Source organism: Lepidothrix coronata, unplaced genomic scaffold (genome assembly GCF_001604755.1).
Source record: "Lepidothrix coronata isolate B3197 unplaced genomic scaffold, Lepidothrix_coronata-1.0 Scaffold91, whole genome shotgun sequence".
In the NCBI taxonomy this organism is placed as follows: Eukaryota; Metazoa; Chordata; class Aves; order Passeriformes; family Pipridae; genus Lepidothrix; species Lepidothrix coronata.
This window is the reverse complement of record NW_016690271.1, coordinates 2,124,816-2,143,161: the sequence shown is the minus strand read 5'-3', so window position 1 is coordinate 2,143,161 and position 18,346 is coordinate 2,124,816. Positions and strand designations below refer to the sequence as shown.

Below are 18,346 nucleotides of genomic sequence, written 5' to 3'. Positions count from 1 at the left end.
TAAATGTTTCTTCAGTAATTCAAAATAGAAATTTAGAAGGCTCCTACTTCATGAAAAAGCTGTAAGGCACGTGCTTAAAAATTATCTTGTTTAATCCCTTCTTTCTTTCAATTCTGACCAGGTAATACATTCAAAATATCACCTGAGGAGACCCCTTGTGCATTTTTGGGTGGTTGCTCATGAACTTGATTTTAAAAGGAATTGTGATTTAAGTTATTAATAGAATATTTGTGCTGTACAATGATCCTATTTTGCAGAGGAGGCATTAACAAAATAATACTGAATGTTTCAATCAGTTTTGCCTGCACAGTTTGAATGAGTGTATCTGACATTTCAGCATCACTCTGTTGGGTGACTGTCAATGTGGTATTTCTGTGTGCCTTTCCCTGGCAGCTGTAATTCCTCCTGGGAACATCAGCCGCATTTAACTATTAAATTACTCCAAATTTAATGAAAAGTTCTCCAGGAAAGGATGTGGCTTCACCGAGAGAAAGGCTGCAACACAAACTGATGCTTTCTTTGGTGTTAAGCGATTTGTGGAGGATTTCAGCTTTAGGAGCAGTTTAAGGAAAAGCAGGAGATTCCTTTTGCTGCCCATGGGGCTCCGTGTTCAGAGGAATTATATTCAGGTATCATTTCATAATGTCAGAGCTTTCGGTGAGTTCATTTACGGTGAGAATTCTGTCAAACATGGTCTGTGTGGAGTCATAAAGCAAAGCAAGACATAAGAACATGTAATTAATGGGCACTTGGGGAAAATTGGACCTACCTGGTGTGACCAGAACCTCGGAGCTTTGTTGTTCACGGCACTTTTGTGCTTTACCCATCAGATCTGAGCTCATTCCTGCTCAGCTTTGGTTCATACGCACCCTAAAACCCTCTCATTATTTCTTGGAGATGGGATTGTTTTCAAGCTACTCCAGAGTTGTAATTTGAGCCATATACTAGCATCGAAACAATTAAGGTTTAGCAGAGCCCTCAGCAGCTGACAGATCCCTTCTCATGATCCCTCTCCTGCAACCCGAGGCAGAGGCCGCTTAATTCCGAGGTGATGAAGTGTTGCACAACCCCAGGAGTTCCCTGGGCCGTTAAGGACACCAAGGGCAAACATATTTTAGATGGAACAGGTCGGGACAAGGGTTTTGTGCTTAATGTTGAATCCCCAAAGTGGTTGGTGCGGGCTTGGGGACGGCGCTGTGGAGCCGCCGGCTTAGCGTGGCCTTTGTTGGGGGTGATGGCAGGTGAGGGCAGGAGATGCCAACGGGCCTGTCAGCCCCATGAATCACAGGGGGAAAGCACAGGAAGGGAAAAGCAAACCCGAAACCCGGAGAAATCTGTTACAAGAACCGACAGGATGGGATGTTTGGTCCCTCAGAGTGCTTTTGCCGTGTTAACAGTAGCAGGTTGTTGAGTATTCCCCCCACAGACAAGCCTTCAGTGTCCGTGGGCTGCAGAGGAACAGGCCTCAAATACACACAATTAATTGGGGATGTGCTGTGTTAATCAGCTGCCCTCTGTATTACCTGTCCTGTCTTCTGATCAGAAAATACTGTCCATTAAAGTGCCTGAAAACAGAGCAAAAAAAAAAAAGCTTTGGTGTTGATTTGGAGTGTTGGAAGTACTGGCAGTTTATAAAGTCTGGGCCTGGCTGTGGTTCCACAGGATTCTCTGCTTGGTGAGATTGGGCTGGAGCTGAGCTGTTCCACCCTCAGTTTGCCCTCAGAGTTGTGCCCCCAGAATTCTGATCTTTTCCTATTAAGCTGTGACATCTGGCTGTTGATCTGCAAAGATTGCTACACTGTTGGTTTTGGGCCATCTTGGATGATCTTGGAGGATCTTTGTGGCTGTTTTGGCAGTACAAATGACTTCATTTCGTTCACTGCATTTATTTCAGTGGTGAATTCTGCTGCGTTTGACAATAAAGAAGGGCAAGACAACTCTTTAAATTTACTTAATTTTGTGGTTTTGGGGGAAACGTCTGCCAGATTGCAGCTTAATCATAGAAATCATGCAGCTGATCATAGAAATGTTAACCTTTAGTAGAGGTGTGATAAATGCAGCTGGGTTCTGCTCTGAAGTTAATCTGTGTTCTCAGACATTTACAGAAATCTCTCCAGTTTTGTGTGTGTTTGTAGAATGACCAAAGGCAACCAGTGCAGGTTTGTAAATTGAGTATAAAAGCAATTGGGTATAACACCAATATGTGCACAATCCTCTCTGTTATGTGCCCATGAGATGATGAAAATGGTGAAGTAAAGGATAAAGTGGAACTTTTTTTCCTGGGCTGACAGAGTTGATCAGAAAGTTTGAGGGAGATGCAACAGTGATGTTTGTGTCTCTTGGTATTTAGCACAAATATTTTAGTGCTGTATCGAATAATTCCCTGCCTTGTATTTAAAGGATTAGATTTTAGTAACATGTGTCTAAGGTTGGTACAGGTTTTTCTTATTTAGAAATAAGTGTTCCCATGCTTTTCTGCAAATTTGTGGTGCACTTAAAATGTCTCTGCTGCTTTGTATTTCTCTGGTGCACACACATTTTGGGGGAAGTGGCACTTTCTCAGAAATCTTCCCCTGCTTTTCCTGGTTTGGAATGAATCTGTTAAGTACCATGAATTAGAAAATTACTTACAGAGTGGAGTTTTCAAGCTTTTGTTGTGCGAGGGTGGGATGCAGAGAGCCCATTAGATAATGAAAGTCCCAGTGAAAGCTTTTTCTGCAGTGGTGTTTAAGGAATGAATAGTTGAATTTATTTATTTTTTTTTAAGTTTTCATTCTGGTGTGCATCCTTCAGAAAGAAGTTGAGAATTGCAGTACTGATGAGGGCTCAGAGGAGGACTAGGGCTGGAAAACAAACCTTACAACTTCAGGCTTAAAAGTCCTTTTCACTCTATTAGTTATTGCCTGGATTGCTCTGGGTTATTAGTGACTTACACAAAAGATAAGTGAATGCAATGAGCTTTTCTGTGTTGTTGACAGAGACACAGAGGCCAAAAAGCAGAATATGTACAAATTCTGTCTTGCACTGAGAAGTGATTTCATAAAAATGAAACGATCTAAATGTTGGAACAACTCACCATAAAAATAGAGGCCCCATTGTTGGTCAAAGTCTTTTCAGACAAGATTGGGTTGCTTGGTAAAGAATCATTTCTTTGAGCTTCTGGGACGTTCTGTGCGTGGCCTGGAAAGAGAAGATGGTCCTTCTGGTCTTGAAATCTGTTAATCTGAGCAAACTTTCAGGGCCCTTGAGGAGAACAGCATTGCCTTTGTGGTCTCAACATATTAATAATATTACTCCAAAGATCACAATCGAATCGTGCTTCAGCTTCCCCGTGGAAAGGTTCAGGCTGGGTTTTTCCCAATATACAATTAATTAACTCTGTCCTCTGGTTTTGTTTTGCTTTTCTTCCCTTTCAGAGCGCTGACCTGTCCATACTTCATGTCCCAGGCCAGCTTGGACAGGGTTTGGAGCACCCTGTGGGATGTGTCCCTGCCCGTGGCAGGGGGTGGAACTGGATGAGTTTTTAAAGCCCTTCCAACCCAAACCCTTCTGGAATTCTGTGATTCCATGATAATTGTTGACACTTGAACTCTCTTACTGTTTTTTACCCAGTGTGGTTGAAAAACCCATTGGTAGGAGGGTCTTGCCATGATCAGCCAAAGGAAAGGTGTGACAAAATAATAATTATTATTATCATTTGAGCGACAGGATTATCACCCACAACTTGGAAAAATGGAACTGTTCAGCACAGGCTGATGTGGAAATAGTGATTTTAATCAATTCTGCTGAGAGAATTCTATCTGTATCAACTTCGGTGATTCCTGATTTGAAATCAGGGTCTGTGTGCCCTTCTAGCAACGTCACCATTTGCTGTAGGTAACAAAGTACTTTAATTAAAGAAGTTTTTTGTGGTTTTGAGCAGCAATGAACTTTAATGTGAAGGAATTAGACTGTTTCACTGTTTTAAAAGTGTTTTTGAAGAGCCTTTGAAATGCTGGAAGTAATAAATAGCACCCTCTAGTCCTTAGCCCGGGTATGTGCCTAGAAAAATGTATATTTTGGGAAGAATTGAAGTAGGCAAAATGTCAAGACTTACTTTTTTCCTCTTATTTCTGTGCCAGTTGTGTTTCTATACATGTCCTGGGTGTCACCCATTGCTGGATGAACCAGTTCATGATCTGGAGGCACAAACAGTTGGCATTTGTGCCCCAGCCCTCCTGGATGTTCTCGGGCAGCTCCGAGGGTGTCGTGGCAGGAATTGTGTTAAACTCTGTAAAATAAAGCAGATCTGGGCAAGGGGAAACACCCTCTTTTTACCAATGCTCAGGAGATGTTTGCACAGCTGGCAGCTCATGCTCCCTCCTGTTCCTTGACCCAGGAGGAGCCAACATTTTAATGTGTTCCTGGAGGGGGAAGAAGGTGTTGTGGAACAGAACTGCCACATCAAAGCCTCTGCTCAGCCTGGAAAATGGTTTCCACCACTGCCTTCCCCGGCCCTATCGGAGCACTCAGCACTTTCTCCCACTCAGCCTTTTTATTAAGAAATGGCCTGGAGAGAGTTTTATTTATATTGAAATGATAAAAGTGACGCAGAGCAGTTGAAAAGATCTGTGTGGCTCAAGAGACGAGGCCGTCAGTGATGTGATGTGACTTCTGGGTGATGTGCCCCTATCAAACCAAGCCATGTGGGTGAAGGAATTCCTCCCTGGAGGACAGTGTTGCTCTCTGGAGTAGTTTTTAACTGGAATGTCCTCTAAAATTTCCTGGCTTGTATTTTGCTGCTGTTCCCAAGTCTTCCTTGTGGCAGGAGAAATCATGTGTTTGATCAGTGGTTGCACAATAAAGGTTCGTGACCATCGTGGAGATCATAATTCAGTTTTCAGCAGACCTTCCCTCTGTAGAAGGCTTATACTGACCCTTTGTTCTCCAGCATTTCTCCTTGGATTGCTGGAATTACGAGTCCAACCTTGGGTCAAGGGTTGGACTTGATGGTCTTGGAGGTCTTTTCCAAGTTTAATGACTCTGTGATTTTTTTTTTTCCTTCAGCGTGCTCAGCAATATAAGGAGGCTGAAATAATTAAAAAGCAATTTTTAAAATACCCTTATTTCCATTAAAATCTCTTTTTTTTTTTTTTAATTCCTTTCAGCACCAGCCCTCCCTACTGCTGTGTGGATCTGTATTCCCTGAGAACAGGAGAGATGGTCAAGTCCATCCAGTTCAAAACTCCCATTTATGACCTCCACTGCAACAAGAGGTAAGGAGGGGGTTACTCTGCATTGCTTCTGTGTTAGGGCATGGAAAATTTCAATAATAAATACAATTATTCTGTCTTTCCTGCAAGCACAGCTTTGGTTCTGCATTTCTCGTGGAATATTTCAGCTGGGATCTCCCAATGTGCTTCCCCAATGGCTTTTGTTTAAGGAGCTCAGACCATTTTGCATCTGAAATCATTTAAGCTCCTTTCAGGGTGAGCAGGAATCATTGAAATCCTTGATCATCCACCTACAGCTGGAGAAATGGGATCATGGAGAGTTTAACCAGCACTAAGGGGTTTATGTCCCTCTCCTTTGTGCTCCCTCGTTGTGTCAGACTCTGCCTTCCTGCCCAAAGCATTCCTGGTGTGCAGCCTGTGGTTTGCAGGGAATGATGTTCCAGTGAGTCAAATAATAAAGCTGCATCTCTCAGTTGGGGTGGAGAGAAAACAGCTCTGCAGGCTGAGGATCCCAGAGCTCAGACAGAATCTCTCGTGCTCACGGAATCACGAGTCCGGGTTTTTTTCTGAGTTAATTTTAAATTCACATCTCTGCCAGACACGCACAAAACTGAACCTCCTTGTAGTTTTTAAGGCAGAAGAGGAGTCCCAGGATGCCTGTGGGAGGATCTGGCTGATCCCTTGGCACTGCTGGTGGGAGGATTTGGGGCAGGGACTCTGCTCCCAGCCCGTGGTGCTGACGTTGGTGCTCCTCTCGCTCCGTGTTCCTGGGTTGGTCCCTGCCTGTCCTCAGGTCCCCCTGGACGTGGTGCAATCACATCCCTGGCTTAAAGGGAGGGCACTGAGGGAAGAAATTCCTGCTTTGCTTTGGAAATACCCCTTTGCTGCCAGAACTGATGGTCCTTCACCAAGGCAGGTGGATAATACAAATAAGCAAGAATAAGACGTGGTTTATTCCAGCCTGTCATACAAGAGTTTAAAAACTTGCTTTGGGGAAGTTCTCAGTGTGGGAGAAGGTGTATCCTGGTTATAAAGCTTCCACATCTGCATCTTTGGCCTCAATTTTTTAGGCAGCAAAGTGTTCCCTGCATAGTTTTTGCTCTTTAGTTCTGGTGATGAGCAGGTATTTTACAACAAAAGTGTGTCATGTACAAGCAAATACATAAACATACATCTGTAATTTTGCTTATTGACACAAGTTCTGCTTCTCTCAGCTGTGTTTGTGTGCTGATGTTCTTGGTATTAAACCCTCCCCTGCTCTTAGTAAATGAAATGGTTTAATAACTTCACAGCGAGACGGGCAATGGGATTATTTCAAATTTAGCTCCTGTTCTGCCCGTCGTTGATTTGATTGTTATTTGAGTCAGTGAAAGTAATTCAGGGTTTTTTTTTTTTTTGCAATCCCATCCTTTGTTTTTAATGGAGCTTTTACTGCAGGAGGCAGATCATAAATGTGTTGCTGGGCATCAGATCTGTTGTGCTTCCTGAAGTGAAGGTCGTGTGGTCGGGAGGGGAGAGAACCCTCAATAACTGCCAGGGGTGGGTAACGTGGCACTTCATCACTGCAGAGTTTCTATCGATGCTTTTGAAATAATTACATTTAGATATTGAATCTTTAAGCCCATGCATTTAATGCCTGAAGCACGTGTTCCCCTTTCTGTGTTTGCAGGATCCTGGTCGTGGTCCTGCAGGAGAAAATCGCTGCCTTTGACAGCTGCACCTTCACCAAAAAGTTCTTCGTTACCAGTATGTAAAAAAACCCAAAGCTTTCTTTTTTTTTTTCTATTGTCCTGTGCTTTGTTTTATTTCTGAATCCTCAAGGCAGGTCTCCATGTCTTCCTTTGGACTTGCAGGAAATCTCCTGCTCCAGAAGCCCCCAAAATGTTACTCTTTGAATCCTCGTCTCCCTTCTATATTTATTATTGCTGTGACTAATTTCTCACTGTTGTAGATTATTAATTATCAATTTAGCACATTGACATCCAGAAGTAGCTGAGGAATTCTTTTGTTCATTCTGTACAAATACATGTAAAAGCCTCAGGACTGGAATTTCAGATTATCCACATAAGCAGCAATTAAAGCCACATCCACAGTGATCTGCCCACTGTTCATTTTTGGTTGTTCTTTAGCCTCAGGTACATTGTGGGTTTTTTTTAATGTGTCCTTATTTTACCAGGCCCCAAAGTTCCAGCAGCTCATGATTTATTTGGGAAGGTCAGAGTTTTATTATTCCAAAGGAGAGTGTGAATTTTTCTGGACGTATTTTCAGTCACAATTGGAAAAGTTCTAAATTATCTTTTGTGTTATCTGTGCATTTATAGGAAAATCTCATTGGGAGAAGCTGTTTCTTGGGATAGTTTGAGGGAAAGCAGCTTTCTGCAGTAATATTAAAGTTGCCAATAGGTGTCAGGTTCTTCCTATCCATGGATGGAAAATCCTGGAAATCTGCTGGGGTTCAGTGACAGGAACCAAGTGGGAAAAGACTTATTTGTGTCCTTCTATTCCTTACTCCTCTTGGAATGAGAATTAGGGTACCAGCCTTGCTTTATTTTAGATCAAAAGTAAAAAAAAAAAACCAAACCCTCAGTTAAATGTGTATTTTGAGAATTTTGGTACTATTTTTATTCCAGTTAATTTATTGTGGATTTTTTTTTTTTCAAAGATACTGCAGTTGTTTTTAGACATTAATTCACTGACCTGTATTTTGAGGAACAGGGTAATCCTATTCCTTCCCCCGACTTTGATTTGCAGTGCATTTTTAATGGAACAGCAGCGGAACTTAAAGAGGACGAAATAAAACTTTGGGAGATAAAGAGCAAATGAGTTGAAAAATCCCAACCTCCCGAGCTGTCCCTAATCACAGTGTATTTCTCAAGATGTGCTGCATTTTTAATATGAGAAACTCAAGGTTTTCTCTAACTGTTACATTTCTGGGGTCCCAAATTTGATTAAGAACACCCTAATTTTTGGGGTGTTTTGGACCATCCCAGCCCCTCTCAGCTCGACAGTGGCCTGTGCCTCACTGAGTGGGCAAATCCAGGTGCTTTTTCCCTGGATAACTGGGTTTCTGGGAGCTGTGCCCAGGGTTCTGCAGCTCCCTGGTTTCCCAGGGTGGGTGTCGTGCCCCAACACGCCGGGGCTGCAGCAAAGCTTTTGTCTGAGCTTTCCCCATTTCATGTGCTGAAATCTCCTCCACCTGAGAGTGGATCTTTAAAGGCTTAAGTTACTGTGCTGGGCTTGGAATGGGATGTAAATGAGCTGCAGGGATTTTTGGGAGGCAGCCAACTGGCCACAACTGGGCTCTCTTGCTGCCTTTGTAAAAAAAAAAAAAATTATTACGAGACAGTGCCAGTTTAAATTGAAAAAATAGAAATCCCTGAATAGGAAGCTCAGGAAAAGGTCTTTTCAACTCTTTGTTGCTATTCTTGGAGCATCCCTGCTCCTCAGGACAGCCTGAGGAGCATCTGGATCACCCTGGTCACCTCAGCTGGACAGTGGCTGTGACAATGTCACCGCCTGCCCAGGGAATTCCTCAGCATGAAGAGGATTCTCAGCTGTGATATTTGACTGCTTTTGGTCCTAAAAGGTCAAAAATATTAATGAGGATCACTGGCTCTCTGAAGACTTTTTTTTTTACGGTTTAAACCACTGTAGGAAAAAAAAGTCTTATTTTTGAAGCCAGTTTAGTTGTGATGTGGAAATCACATCTTCCATCAGAACCAACCCCATGGTGTGGGAGCCTTGGAACCTCCCTGAGGCAGCTCAAAGGCAAACATCCAGCAGAAGCTCTGCTCTGTTTTGTTGGCTACACACAGAAATCAAATGCAGAAGGTACAATTAAAAGCAGTGTCAGGAATTCTGAAGTCCCTCAGAAATGCTAATGCAGCTGCCTTGCACGTGAGGAGTGTTTGTCTTTCTGTTTTTTGGCTTTTTTTTGTGGTTGAATGTGTAGCTTAATATATTGTTACAATAAATACACCATAAAATATTCAGGATGTAGAACATGGGCGAGTTCGTGCTGCTGTTGGAATGTTTAGCTCCTGCATTTCCTGCTTTTTTTTCTGGAGCAAATTTGACATAGTACTAACCTTTCTTTTCCCCTCTGCATGGGATTAGATGGAAATGAGCTGATTTGACCGGGCTGGCTGAGAGCCAGCAGGTTTTATTTGTGCCTTTTGTAACAGAACCTCGGGGTACAGGTGCTCCAGCCTTGGCTGAGGGGATTTAAGGCAGGTGCTTAAAGGTGGAGGGAAAAACATACTGGAGCCATTGTGGAAAAATGACCAGGATATCCCATAATCTACCCTGTGGGGTGTTGTGATTTTTAAATGGGAAGGCAGAGCATGGGTCTGCAGAGAGCCTGTGGCAGTGACTTCCATCCATCACTGTTCTCCCAGCTCCTTTTCCCTAGGAAAGGCCTTGCTTCAAGGGGAGGATAAAGCCAAGCAGTAACTTCACATCCTGCCCTGTTTTAAGTGCTCACGTGGCCAAACTAAAAAAGAAATTCATTTGATGCTTATGATCAGAAAGTGTTGCCTTTCCTAGTTGTGAGTGTCAAGGTGTGGATTTAAAATAGATTTTTTTTAATAATTAAGGGTTTTACCGTGGCTCGTTTCAGAGCCTTTTCTGAACTCTGCACGTGATCAGAAACCAGAGTGATGTAGAGGCTTCCTCCCCCCTCCTTTGCTCTGAACAATAGCTGCAGAAAAGCTGAATTTCATTGATTTCTCTTCCATCAGTGCTCCCTCAACCCATCTCCAAAACTGCTTACTGAGTGAGCGCTGATGGTTATGATGGATACTTTCTTCTCCACGAAGAATATCCTTCCCACCCCCTGGGCCCTGGCTAAAGATGAGCACAGATAACATCATGCATGTGGCATCATCTCTGGGGCTGATAACGAGAGCCTGCTCAGGTTCTCCTGCCCTTCCACTCCTCATATTGATAAATCCTCCATCCATCATTCCCCAGGGATGGAGACAGTTATTGCAGCCATTAGCTGGCACCACATTTCTATTGATGCTACTTAGAGCCCTGAGAGGTAATTTTCCAGATTTTAGTCAGAGTACTTCACTGTGTGGAAGGGTCTCCAAAGGCTCACCCAACCACAGGCCTGAAGTTATTGGGTGGATGTTGGATGCACCTCTCCAAGGAAGGGAAAAACCCCAAACCAAAGGGTGTTGGATGCTCTAATTTGGACTTGGTGTTGCTGTTTGCACTGACATTCACACAGGAGTGACTAGGTGGTTTCAGTTTGTCTGGAAATCATCTTTTTTGGGCATTTCTGGTAGAATTCCTTTCCCTGAAGGGCTCCCAGGGAGCAGTTGGAGCTCTTTAATTTGAAGTGAAAAACACTGGACGTCTTATGAAAAGGTTTAATGGCTGAAGAGTCGCGTTCTTGAGGAAGTTCTGAGTGTACATTTCCCTCCTCAGCTGTGCCCAGTGAGTGGCATTTATCCTGGTTATCCCACACAGAATAATTGGGATAATCATTGCCAGGATTCCTGTGTCTGTGGGGGAGATGGAAAGTCCTGGAGGCAGGTGGGGAACAGCTCCTGAGTCACAGTATTTTCTTGATCAGTGAAGAGGAGCCGAGTGTGTCCCTGTGAATTTAAACACTTTTTATCTTTATGTACACTCATATATATGAACACATAACCCTTCATGTCATTTTTATATCCCTTGCCTGAGAAATGTTGATTTGATCTTGCTTTTACTTTTTAACAGCGTTTTATTTATAAGAGTGTTTCTTCCTGGCTGTGGGAACCAGTGTCTCACCATTCCAGGATGATGTTGAAAGACTTTCTGAAGGGGTTTTTTAGGGCAGATTTATGGAAACAAATGACTTGGTTGCTCGTAGGAGGTTTTGTTACGTTGCAGGAAAATAGAAATAAAACACAAAAACTGCATCAAGTCCCCGAGATGTGAATCTGTCACATCTCCTGGCTTTGACAGTTGTAAAAATTACATGTAAAACAGGAAGTGCTGTTTGTTTCTAGACAAGTTATTTCTATCTAAAGCACCCAAATCCTTAATGTTAAAGGCCAGACAAAGCCATCTCACTCACATTGTCCAGCCCAGGAACAGCAACCTCAGTGCTAACGTTGTTATTTATCACTGTCCAAGTCTCTGAACAAAAAAAAAAAAGTGAACCTGAGATTAAACATTGTCCTGAAATCAGGCAAATTTGTGCTAATTAAACAGCCAGGCCTAAGGAACATTAAGGGTATTTTTGGTAAAAGCTCTGGGGTTGGTCTTGGACCTTTGGAGTAACAGTAAAATCATAGAATAATCTGAGCTGGAAGGGACACAGTGGGATCATCAAAGTCCACATGCTTAAAACTGCCCTGATAGAGAGGACAGGGAAGTAGTAAAAATATCTCTGTAGTGAAAATAATAATAATAGCAACAATAATAGCTATAATAATGCTAGTAATGGTAAGAATGCTAGTAATCATGATGATGATAATTTAAAAAAAAATAAATCTGTGGTACTTCCACAATCATGTGTGAGGGAATTCAGTTCTTCTGTTCCAGGACAGCACAAAATCATGGAATGGTTTGGGTTGGAAGGGACCCTAAAGCTCATCTCCTTCTCCCACCCATTTTATGGGTGATGCTTGAACAGAAGGAAGTACAAGAACAATAGAAGAGTTTTGGAAAGTATGTGACAGCGTGAGAGGAATAACATTTACACAGGGCCTTTCATCTAGGAGGGACCCAGAGGAATTTATAAACAATATTACTTTATACAGTTTATAAACAAACAAAAAAATTGGTTTGCTAAAAAAAAAACACCAAAAAACCCCCCAAACAACAAAACCAAAAAACAACCAACAAAAAATATTAGATAAAACAACTTTTATGATTTGTTTTCCTTGGAATAAACAATGCTTTTGCTGCAGCAGTATCACTGTAGCAGTTATTCATTGGATATTCCCTCTCTGTGCTCCCCCTCATGGATCTGCTTTCTGGAGTGCAGCTCTTGAGGATGTAGTTGTGTAATTCCATTCCTGTGGAGTGCTGTGTGTTTTGTAAGGCCCAGGCAAGAATTACACATTGATTATTAGAGAAGCAGCACAGCTTTAGTGGGTTCTTGGAGCTGTTTATTTAAAAATACACGATGTCACTGCTTCACTGATTTTTAGTGATATCCAGCGAGTCCCTTGGATGATTAAAGGTAAATAATTTTGGTTTAAACAAGTTCCTCCTTTGGAGCCTGCCTTCCCCAGCATTCCTGGTGTTTGCTGACTGTATCCCATCCCAGTGTCATGGTCATCACACCTGAGAGATGCCATTTGGTTTGTTGTTGGCTTATGGATATGAATTTCCAGAGGGGGGGTAGGGATTTTCATAATTAGCACAAGGGTAGTAATTGAAAAATAATGTAAGAGAAATGTACCTTCTCTTTGCTCACTCACTAAGCAAACATTTGTGTAGCTCTTTGGAGAATTGTAACTTCTGACATTCCTGTGTTCTCAGTAAAACCAAATATATAAAATGAGCAGAGCAGCAGAGATGTTAGAAGCATCTTTGAATCCAATTAATCATAATATTCCAATTTCAGATGATCATTTTATAACTCCGTTATTCAAAAAAGGGAAGAAACTAAGAAACTGTAGCACTAAAGAATTTTATTTGTGATACTGTTTTGGTGTAGGTAAAACATGTGTCTTGGAAATGGGAAGACCAAGGCACAGGATATGAGGTACCAGGGTGCTCTTAGCCAAGTCCTCGTTTGGAGGGAGCCTGTTTTGTACTCCTCAGTGTTGCCTAGTTGGAATTTTTGGCCGTAGGAACTGAATGAAATGAGCAGAAAAACTTACACTTCCATTCTGATTTTCAAATGACGGGTTTTCTACTTCTTTTTTTCACGTGCATTTAGAGGGAGAGAGTGGCCGTGTGCTCAAAACCTTGTCACTCCCAGTAGGTTTTCACCTATAGTTTGGGGGTGATAGGCCCACTACAGCTTGCTCCAAGCTCAGATGTTTTTTAGTGCTTGCTTGGTTTGCTGCACTTTTGGAAGGACTTTCCCTCAGCGATGCTTTCTTGGATGACCTCTCCATGCTGTCATTAAAACTTGGAAACTTTGGTCTCCTTGACAGTTAGTTCTGCATTCTCATTATGTTCATTCCTATTGTAAACACACCAAAGTTGCTGCTGTTGCTGCTTAGAATGGCCTTTTCCTCTGTTGTTTTGAAGTCCAGTAGAAATAGAAGTTAATCTTTAAGAGAGTGAGGCTGGTGAGGGTTGGATGGCCCAGCTTGGTGGGTCACGCCGTGTCTGCCTTTTCCTTTGCCTTGGAGATGATGTTCTGCTGACTCCAGCTGTTTTTTTGGAAAGCAGAAAAACAGTTTGCTTTTCCTTCCCATCAAGTATAACCCTTTGTTTATCCCTTGTGCTCGCTCTCCGAAATGCAGAGACTTGCAAAGAAAAGAAAGGGAGGAAATAGCTCTTTTTTTTACGCTGTTTTTCGTGTTGGAGAGTAGAGTTTAGGACCGAGCTGAATTGTTGACCTCTGTGGAGTTTATTCTTAGAACCGGCTGATTTGTGTGTGGAGTCTGATTGACTGAGCCCAGTTCATGGAACAAACCACCACCAGTGGGTTTGGGGAGGGCAGTCCCAGCTTTCCCAAGTAACTCTTCTATTACATGATCAATTTTTGATTGGAAGGATGCTTTTTTGTAGTTCTTCATTTACTTCAGTTCGCTGAAGTATTTGAGAACAGCTCCCTTTTCCAAGCAGGACTCATTTTTTGCTGTGAGTTGTTGAATTGCTGAGACTCCTTTAGTTTTTCTCCTGTGGGGATATTGCAGAGTTTGGGAAACACAAGTCCCTGATTCCAAAGTCAATGTAGAGATTTACATGATGAGAGTTATCATCTGGCAGCTTTTAGTTCTATATTTTATCTGTAAAAAGGAAGACAAAAAGATGTGGGGGGACCTGAATGCCTTTACTGACCCAGATCAGAGCTGCTGAGGCAAAAGTCGGCATTAAAACCTCGCCGGTCCTGATCCGTAATGTCATCGGAAGAACACGTTTGTGTTTACAACCCAGGGTTGTATTTACAACCTTTTTTTTTTTTTTTTTGCTTGCTTTGTTCCTTAAGAGGCTCTGGCTGCCCACATTTTATGCCCTTCTGGAAGGCAATAACAATTGTGGCATCATCTCTTCAGAATCCGTTTCCCTTCCTGAGATCGGGGCGGTGATGAGGCCTCGCAAAACATTCGCTTTGGTTTTTGCTTTTCCCGGCCCGAGATGGGTTTAATTGGATGAATTGCTGCTTTCTCTCCTTCCCTTCCTTTATGACCTCTGAAATGATCTTTCAGATTTTGCAATGCCCTCAGTGCTGTGCTCTGAAAGATGACATGCAGAGCTGGTTTATCTCGGCGGCGGGGCCTGCGCGGGCCTGGCGGAACGCACCGAAAACGTTGTCAAAAGTCACTTTAAACCTGTTATAACGCCCTCCCACACACCTTTGCCACTGCTCTGCAAGCACTGAAAATAAAGCCATTTCGCTTATAAAAGCCCTGTTCCCTCAGCAAACGCTCTGGGCTTTTTTGGGGCCTGTTCACAAAGTCGGGAGTGTTTGTGAAGCTCAGTTTGCCTTTTCTCCCTGTGCTTGGCAGAGCAGTGTCAGAGTCTGATACAGGAGATTTTGGGGCAATAAAAGCTTAGCTGGCTGTGTCTGTTGTATTTTTAATTTTTTTTTTTAGGATTTTTCAGTTGTGTGTTATGTGTGTTCTCCTAAAATGCTGGTTTTCCCCTGATCCCAACCCTCCTTCAGATGTGACACAGGACCAGCTGCCCAGGGCTCCTTTAAATCACACACACGTGTCTATAAGATTTTAAATATTGTGAGCAAATCTTGGGCAATCCATGAGAGAATTTAAATTACTAAGTTGGCTATTGAAAACTGAGATTAACCACTTGCTTCATAGTCTCCTTTCCCTCATTTGCTCTCCCCCCTTTTTTTAATGTAAAAACGTAGGTTTTAAAATATAAATTAGTTTTAAAATTTTTATTTATAAAAATGTCTTATTTATAAAATTTCATTAAAAACATGTATTTTTTAAACTTTATTCATTAAATGCTGTTTAACATGGGCCTGATTTATTTTAAGCCTTGCCATATTTTCATTCACAGCTATTTTCTCATATAGATATTTTCACCTTTTAATCCTCAGGAATAATTCTCTGTTTTATTCTGATCTTTATCTGTATATGTATCTGTTTTTAATGCCAGTGTAAAGGTAATGGAAAGCAGGTGAAAAATGGAAAGGTGGCCGCTGATTTGAAATGAATTACAAATTCTCTCACTGTGTAAAGTTAAGTGTGTGCAAAAGTACAGTGAGAGGCTGAGGGCTTGTATATAAAGTTGTTAAAATCAAAACCAAAAGCATTTTGAAAGGCTGAGGGCTTCTGTGTAGAATTATTAAAACCAAACCCAAAGCACACTGCACCCTTTCATACAACAAAAAATCTAGAAGAGCTCGAAGTGAGCAAACTGCTCACCAACAGAAAAGTGGCAATCAAATAAAATGAATTAAAATGTGAAGATACAGAACCAGTCGGGTCAAACTTCAATATCCCCTCACCCCACTGTATCAAAATGGCACTAAAAATGCAAACATAAGGAGAAATCGTTATTTACACATAATTAAATGTTCAGAATAGCTCATCTAACCACAGCCTTATCTGGAGGAACAAAAATGCAAGCATCCACTGAGTGATATTAGCAACCCAGAGAGGTTTGTTTAGACTTTTTTTGTTTTCTTGGCAATAAATAGAATTCTTTGTGAGAAGTCATTAAGATATTTCTTAATGTTCCCTTTCCCAACTTTGCAGGCTGCTATCCTTGTCCAGGGCCAAACATGAATCCTATTGCCCTCGGAAGCCGTTGGCTTGCTTATGCAGAAAATAAGGTAAGGGAAGGTTTAATTGCAAAAAAATACTTCTGGGTTTCATTCTAGATTTTTTTTGTATATGTAGGGGGGAAAAAAGAAAAGAAAAAGTCTCAGGAAAAAGGTATGTGAAAAGGAAGGTCTGTAAGAGGAGTTGCATTAAAATGACAGACCTAATAGGTATTTTTATTTATCATATATTTACTGTGCACATGAACTTGGAAGGCATAAATATGTGGAGGCAGAGAAGACAAGCCCTCAATGTGTGTTTTCAGTGAGGTAACTCAATAACCAACCCTTTTGTGCTTTAAAAGTTTAAAGCACTTAGTTATAGACACTTCTGAAGGCAAAACAGTTCCTAAATTCTGTTTTGGGGGGGCTGAGTCTGGAAAGAGCCGGTGAGTTTGTGTGAAACAACACAGCAATGCAGAAAATAACATCAAAATACCCACTTTTGAACATCTTTGTTGAAAATGTTAAGCTTCAGGGAAAAAAAAGAAAATATTTAGATAATTGTTCTTGTTTCTAGAGGCAAAGAAAACAGATCCCAAGCAAAGAAATGATCACTCCTTTTACCCAGCCCTGGGCCAGGGGTGTATATTTAAAGCTCAGAGTGTTTGAAAAGTCTAAATTCAGCTTCTAAAGCCTTATTTTTTATTTCAAAGCAGATTTTTTTTCTCTCTTCCACCTGTGTGAGTGGAGTAGCTGTTTCTAGGGCTGAGCCAGGAATTATCAGGGGCAGACTTTAGAAATGCATTTGCTGTTACACCTCTCCCAGCACAACTGATTCCTTCCCAAACCCAGGCCTGCCTTTGCCTCAATGCCACGCCTGCCTGGTGCTGTAAAACTTAACCAGCCAGCCTGGGATTTAATAAGTCGCATTTTGCTGACAAAATATAAGTTGCTGATCTGCAAAAGAATTACATCACAAAGGGAATTTAAATGGTTTGTGTGTTCCCAGGTAAATTCCCTGTGGGCTTCCCCTTTCTCTCTAGTTTAGCTGTTTTTATTTAGATGCTTAAGGCAGAAAAGCCTGTAGAAACAAATCCATCTTACAGTGATTTTAAATTTTCTTTAGCTCAAACAGGCAACATTTTCTGTGTGCAAGCAACAAATGGCTATAGTTTTTTATCATTTTATTTGGTCAGAAGCAGAGATTCTGTTGTTATTTAGGGTTCAAAGGCAGAACCTTTTGTAGGCTGATGGCAGGTACAAGAGTCTTGTTTTGATTTATTAATTTTGCAGGAAGGCAATATAAAGCAAACCCCGTGTACATTTCCTTTAATCTATTAAATGTAAAGTTTCAAGGAGCTCTTTTTCCTTTGTCATCTCCTTTGCTCCTAAAGAGGAGGGGGGGGAAAAGCCACACTCGGATTCTTAGAATGTCTGATATTTAATGTTACATATACACGGCTAAAGCTTTTGATTATATTTATTTAAATTTATTTGTGGTATTGCTGCCAGACCAAAAATCCCACCATTTCAAAAGTTTATGAATTCTCAGTGACTACTCAGCTGGTAATTGAAAACTGGAGCGGAGGACGCGACAGTCTGGGTGGCACCCAGAAGATTATAAAAAGGGGTTAAGTGTCTCAGCAGGGCTTTCTGCTATTTGTAGGGGGAAAAAAAAAAAAACACACCACTGTACATGATAAATAAGAGCTCTGGTAATGGCTTATGGGTTTGTGTAGTTTAATAGTAGTTACTTGGTTGCTGTCTTTTCTTCTCGTAGCTGATCCGATGCCATCAATCCCGTGGTGGAGCCTGTGGAGACAACATCCAGTCTTACACTGCCACAGTCATTAGTGCTGCCAAAGTGAGTCCATCATCTGCTCGGGGAGAGCTTCTCGGGGAACATAATTATTAGGTTTCCCTGCTGAATTGGGCTGTGTGTCATCACCCCCCTTCCCTTCCCTTCCCTTCCCAGACAGGAGAACCCTGCAAGCATCAGCACCCTGTGCCTGTGCTCCCTGACCCTGCAGATCTGGGAGCAGCCACAGAGTGTTCCACAGAGTGTTCCACAAAGTATTCCCGGGCCTGAACTGATTTTTAAGGATTTTCTTTATTGCAAGCAGCTCTTCCTATGAGGGGGGAAGTCACAGTAAAATGGGTTTGTGTAATGGCTACTCGTAATGGTACAAGTTTATCAACATTTTGAATTATTAGTCTTTTAGCATCATGAAAAGTGGCTTTACAAGTGCTTGGTGCTTCTTGGGCTCCATCACACTCA

General features: G+C 41.8%; 1 protein-coding gene across 1 annotated transcript in view; it reads left to right on the top strand.

The window, feature by feature from the left end:
- BCAS3 (BCAS3, microtubule associated cell migration factor) overlaps positions 1-18,346 on the top strand; it is a 316,591-nt gene that overhangs the window by 29,950 nt on the left and 268,295 nt on the right. The window contains exons 10-13 of the mRNA XM_017821512.1: positions 5,148-5,255; positions 6,883-6,959; positions 16,061-16,137; positions 17,849-17,932. Of these exons, the coding sequence (XP_017677001.1) occupies positions 5,148-5,255; positions 6,883-6,959; positions 16,061-16,137; positions 17,849-17,932 (346 nt within the window). The remainder of the gene's footprint in view (positions 1-5,147; positions 5,256-6,882; positions 6,960-16,060; positions 16,138-17,848; positions 17,933-18,346) is intronic.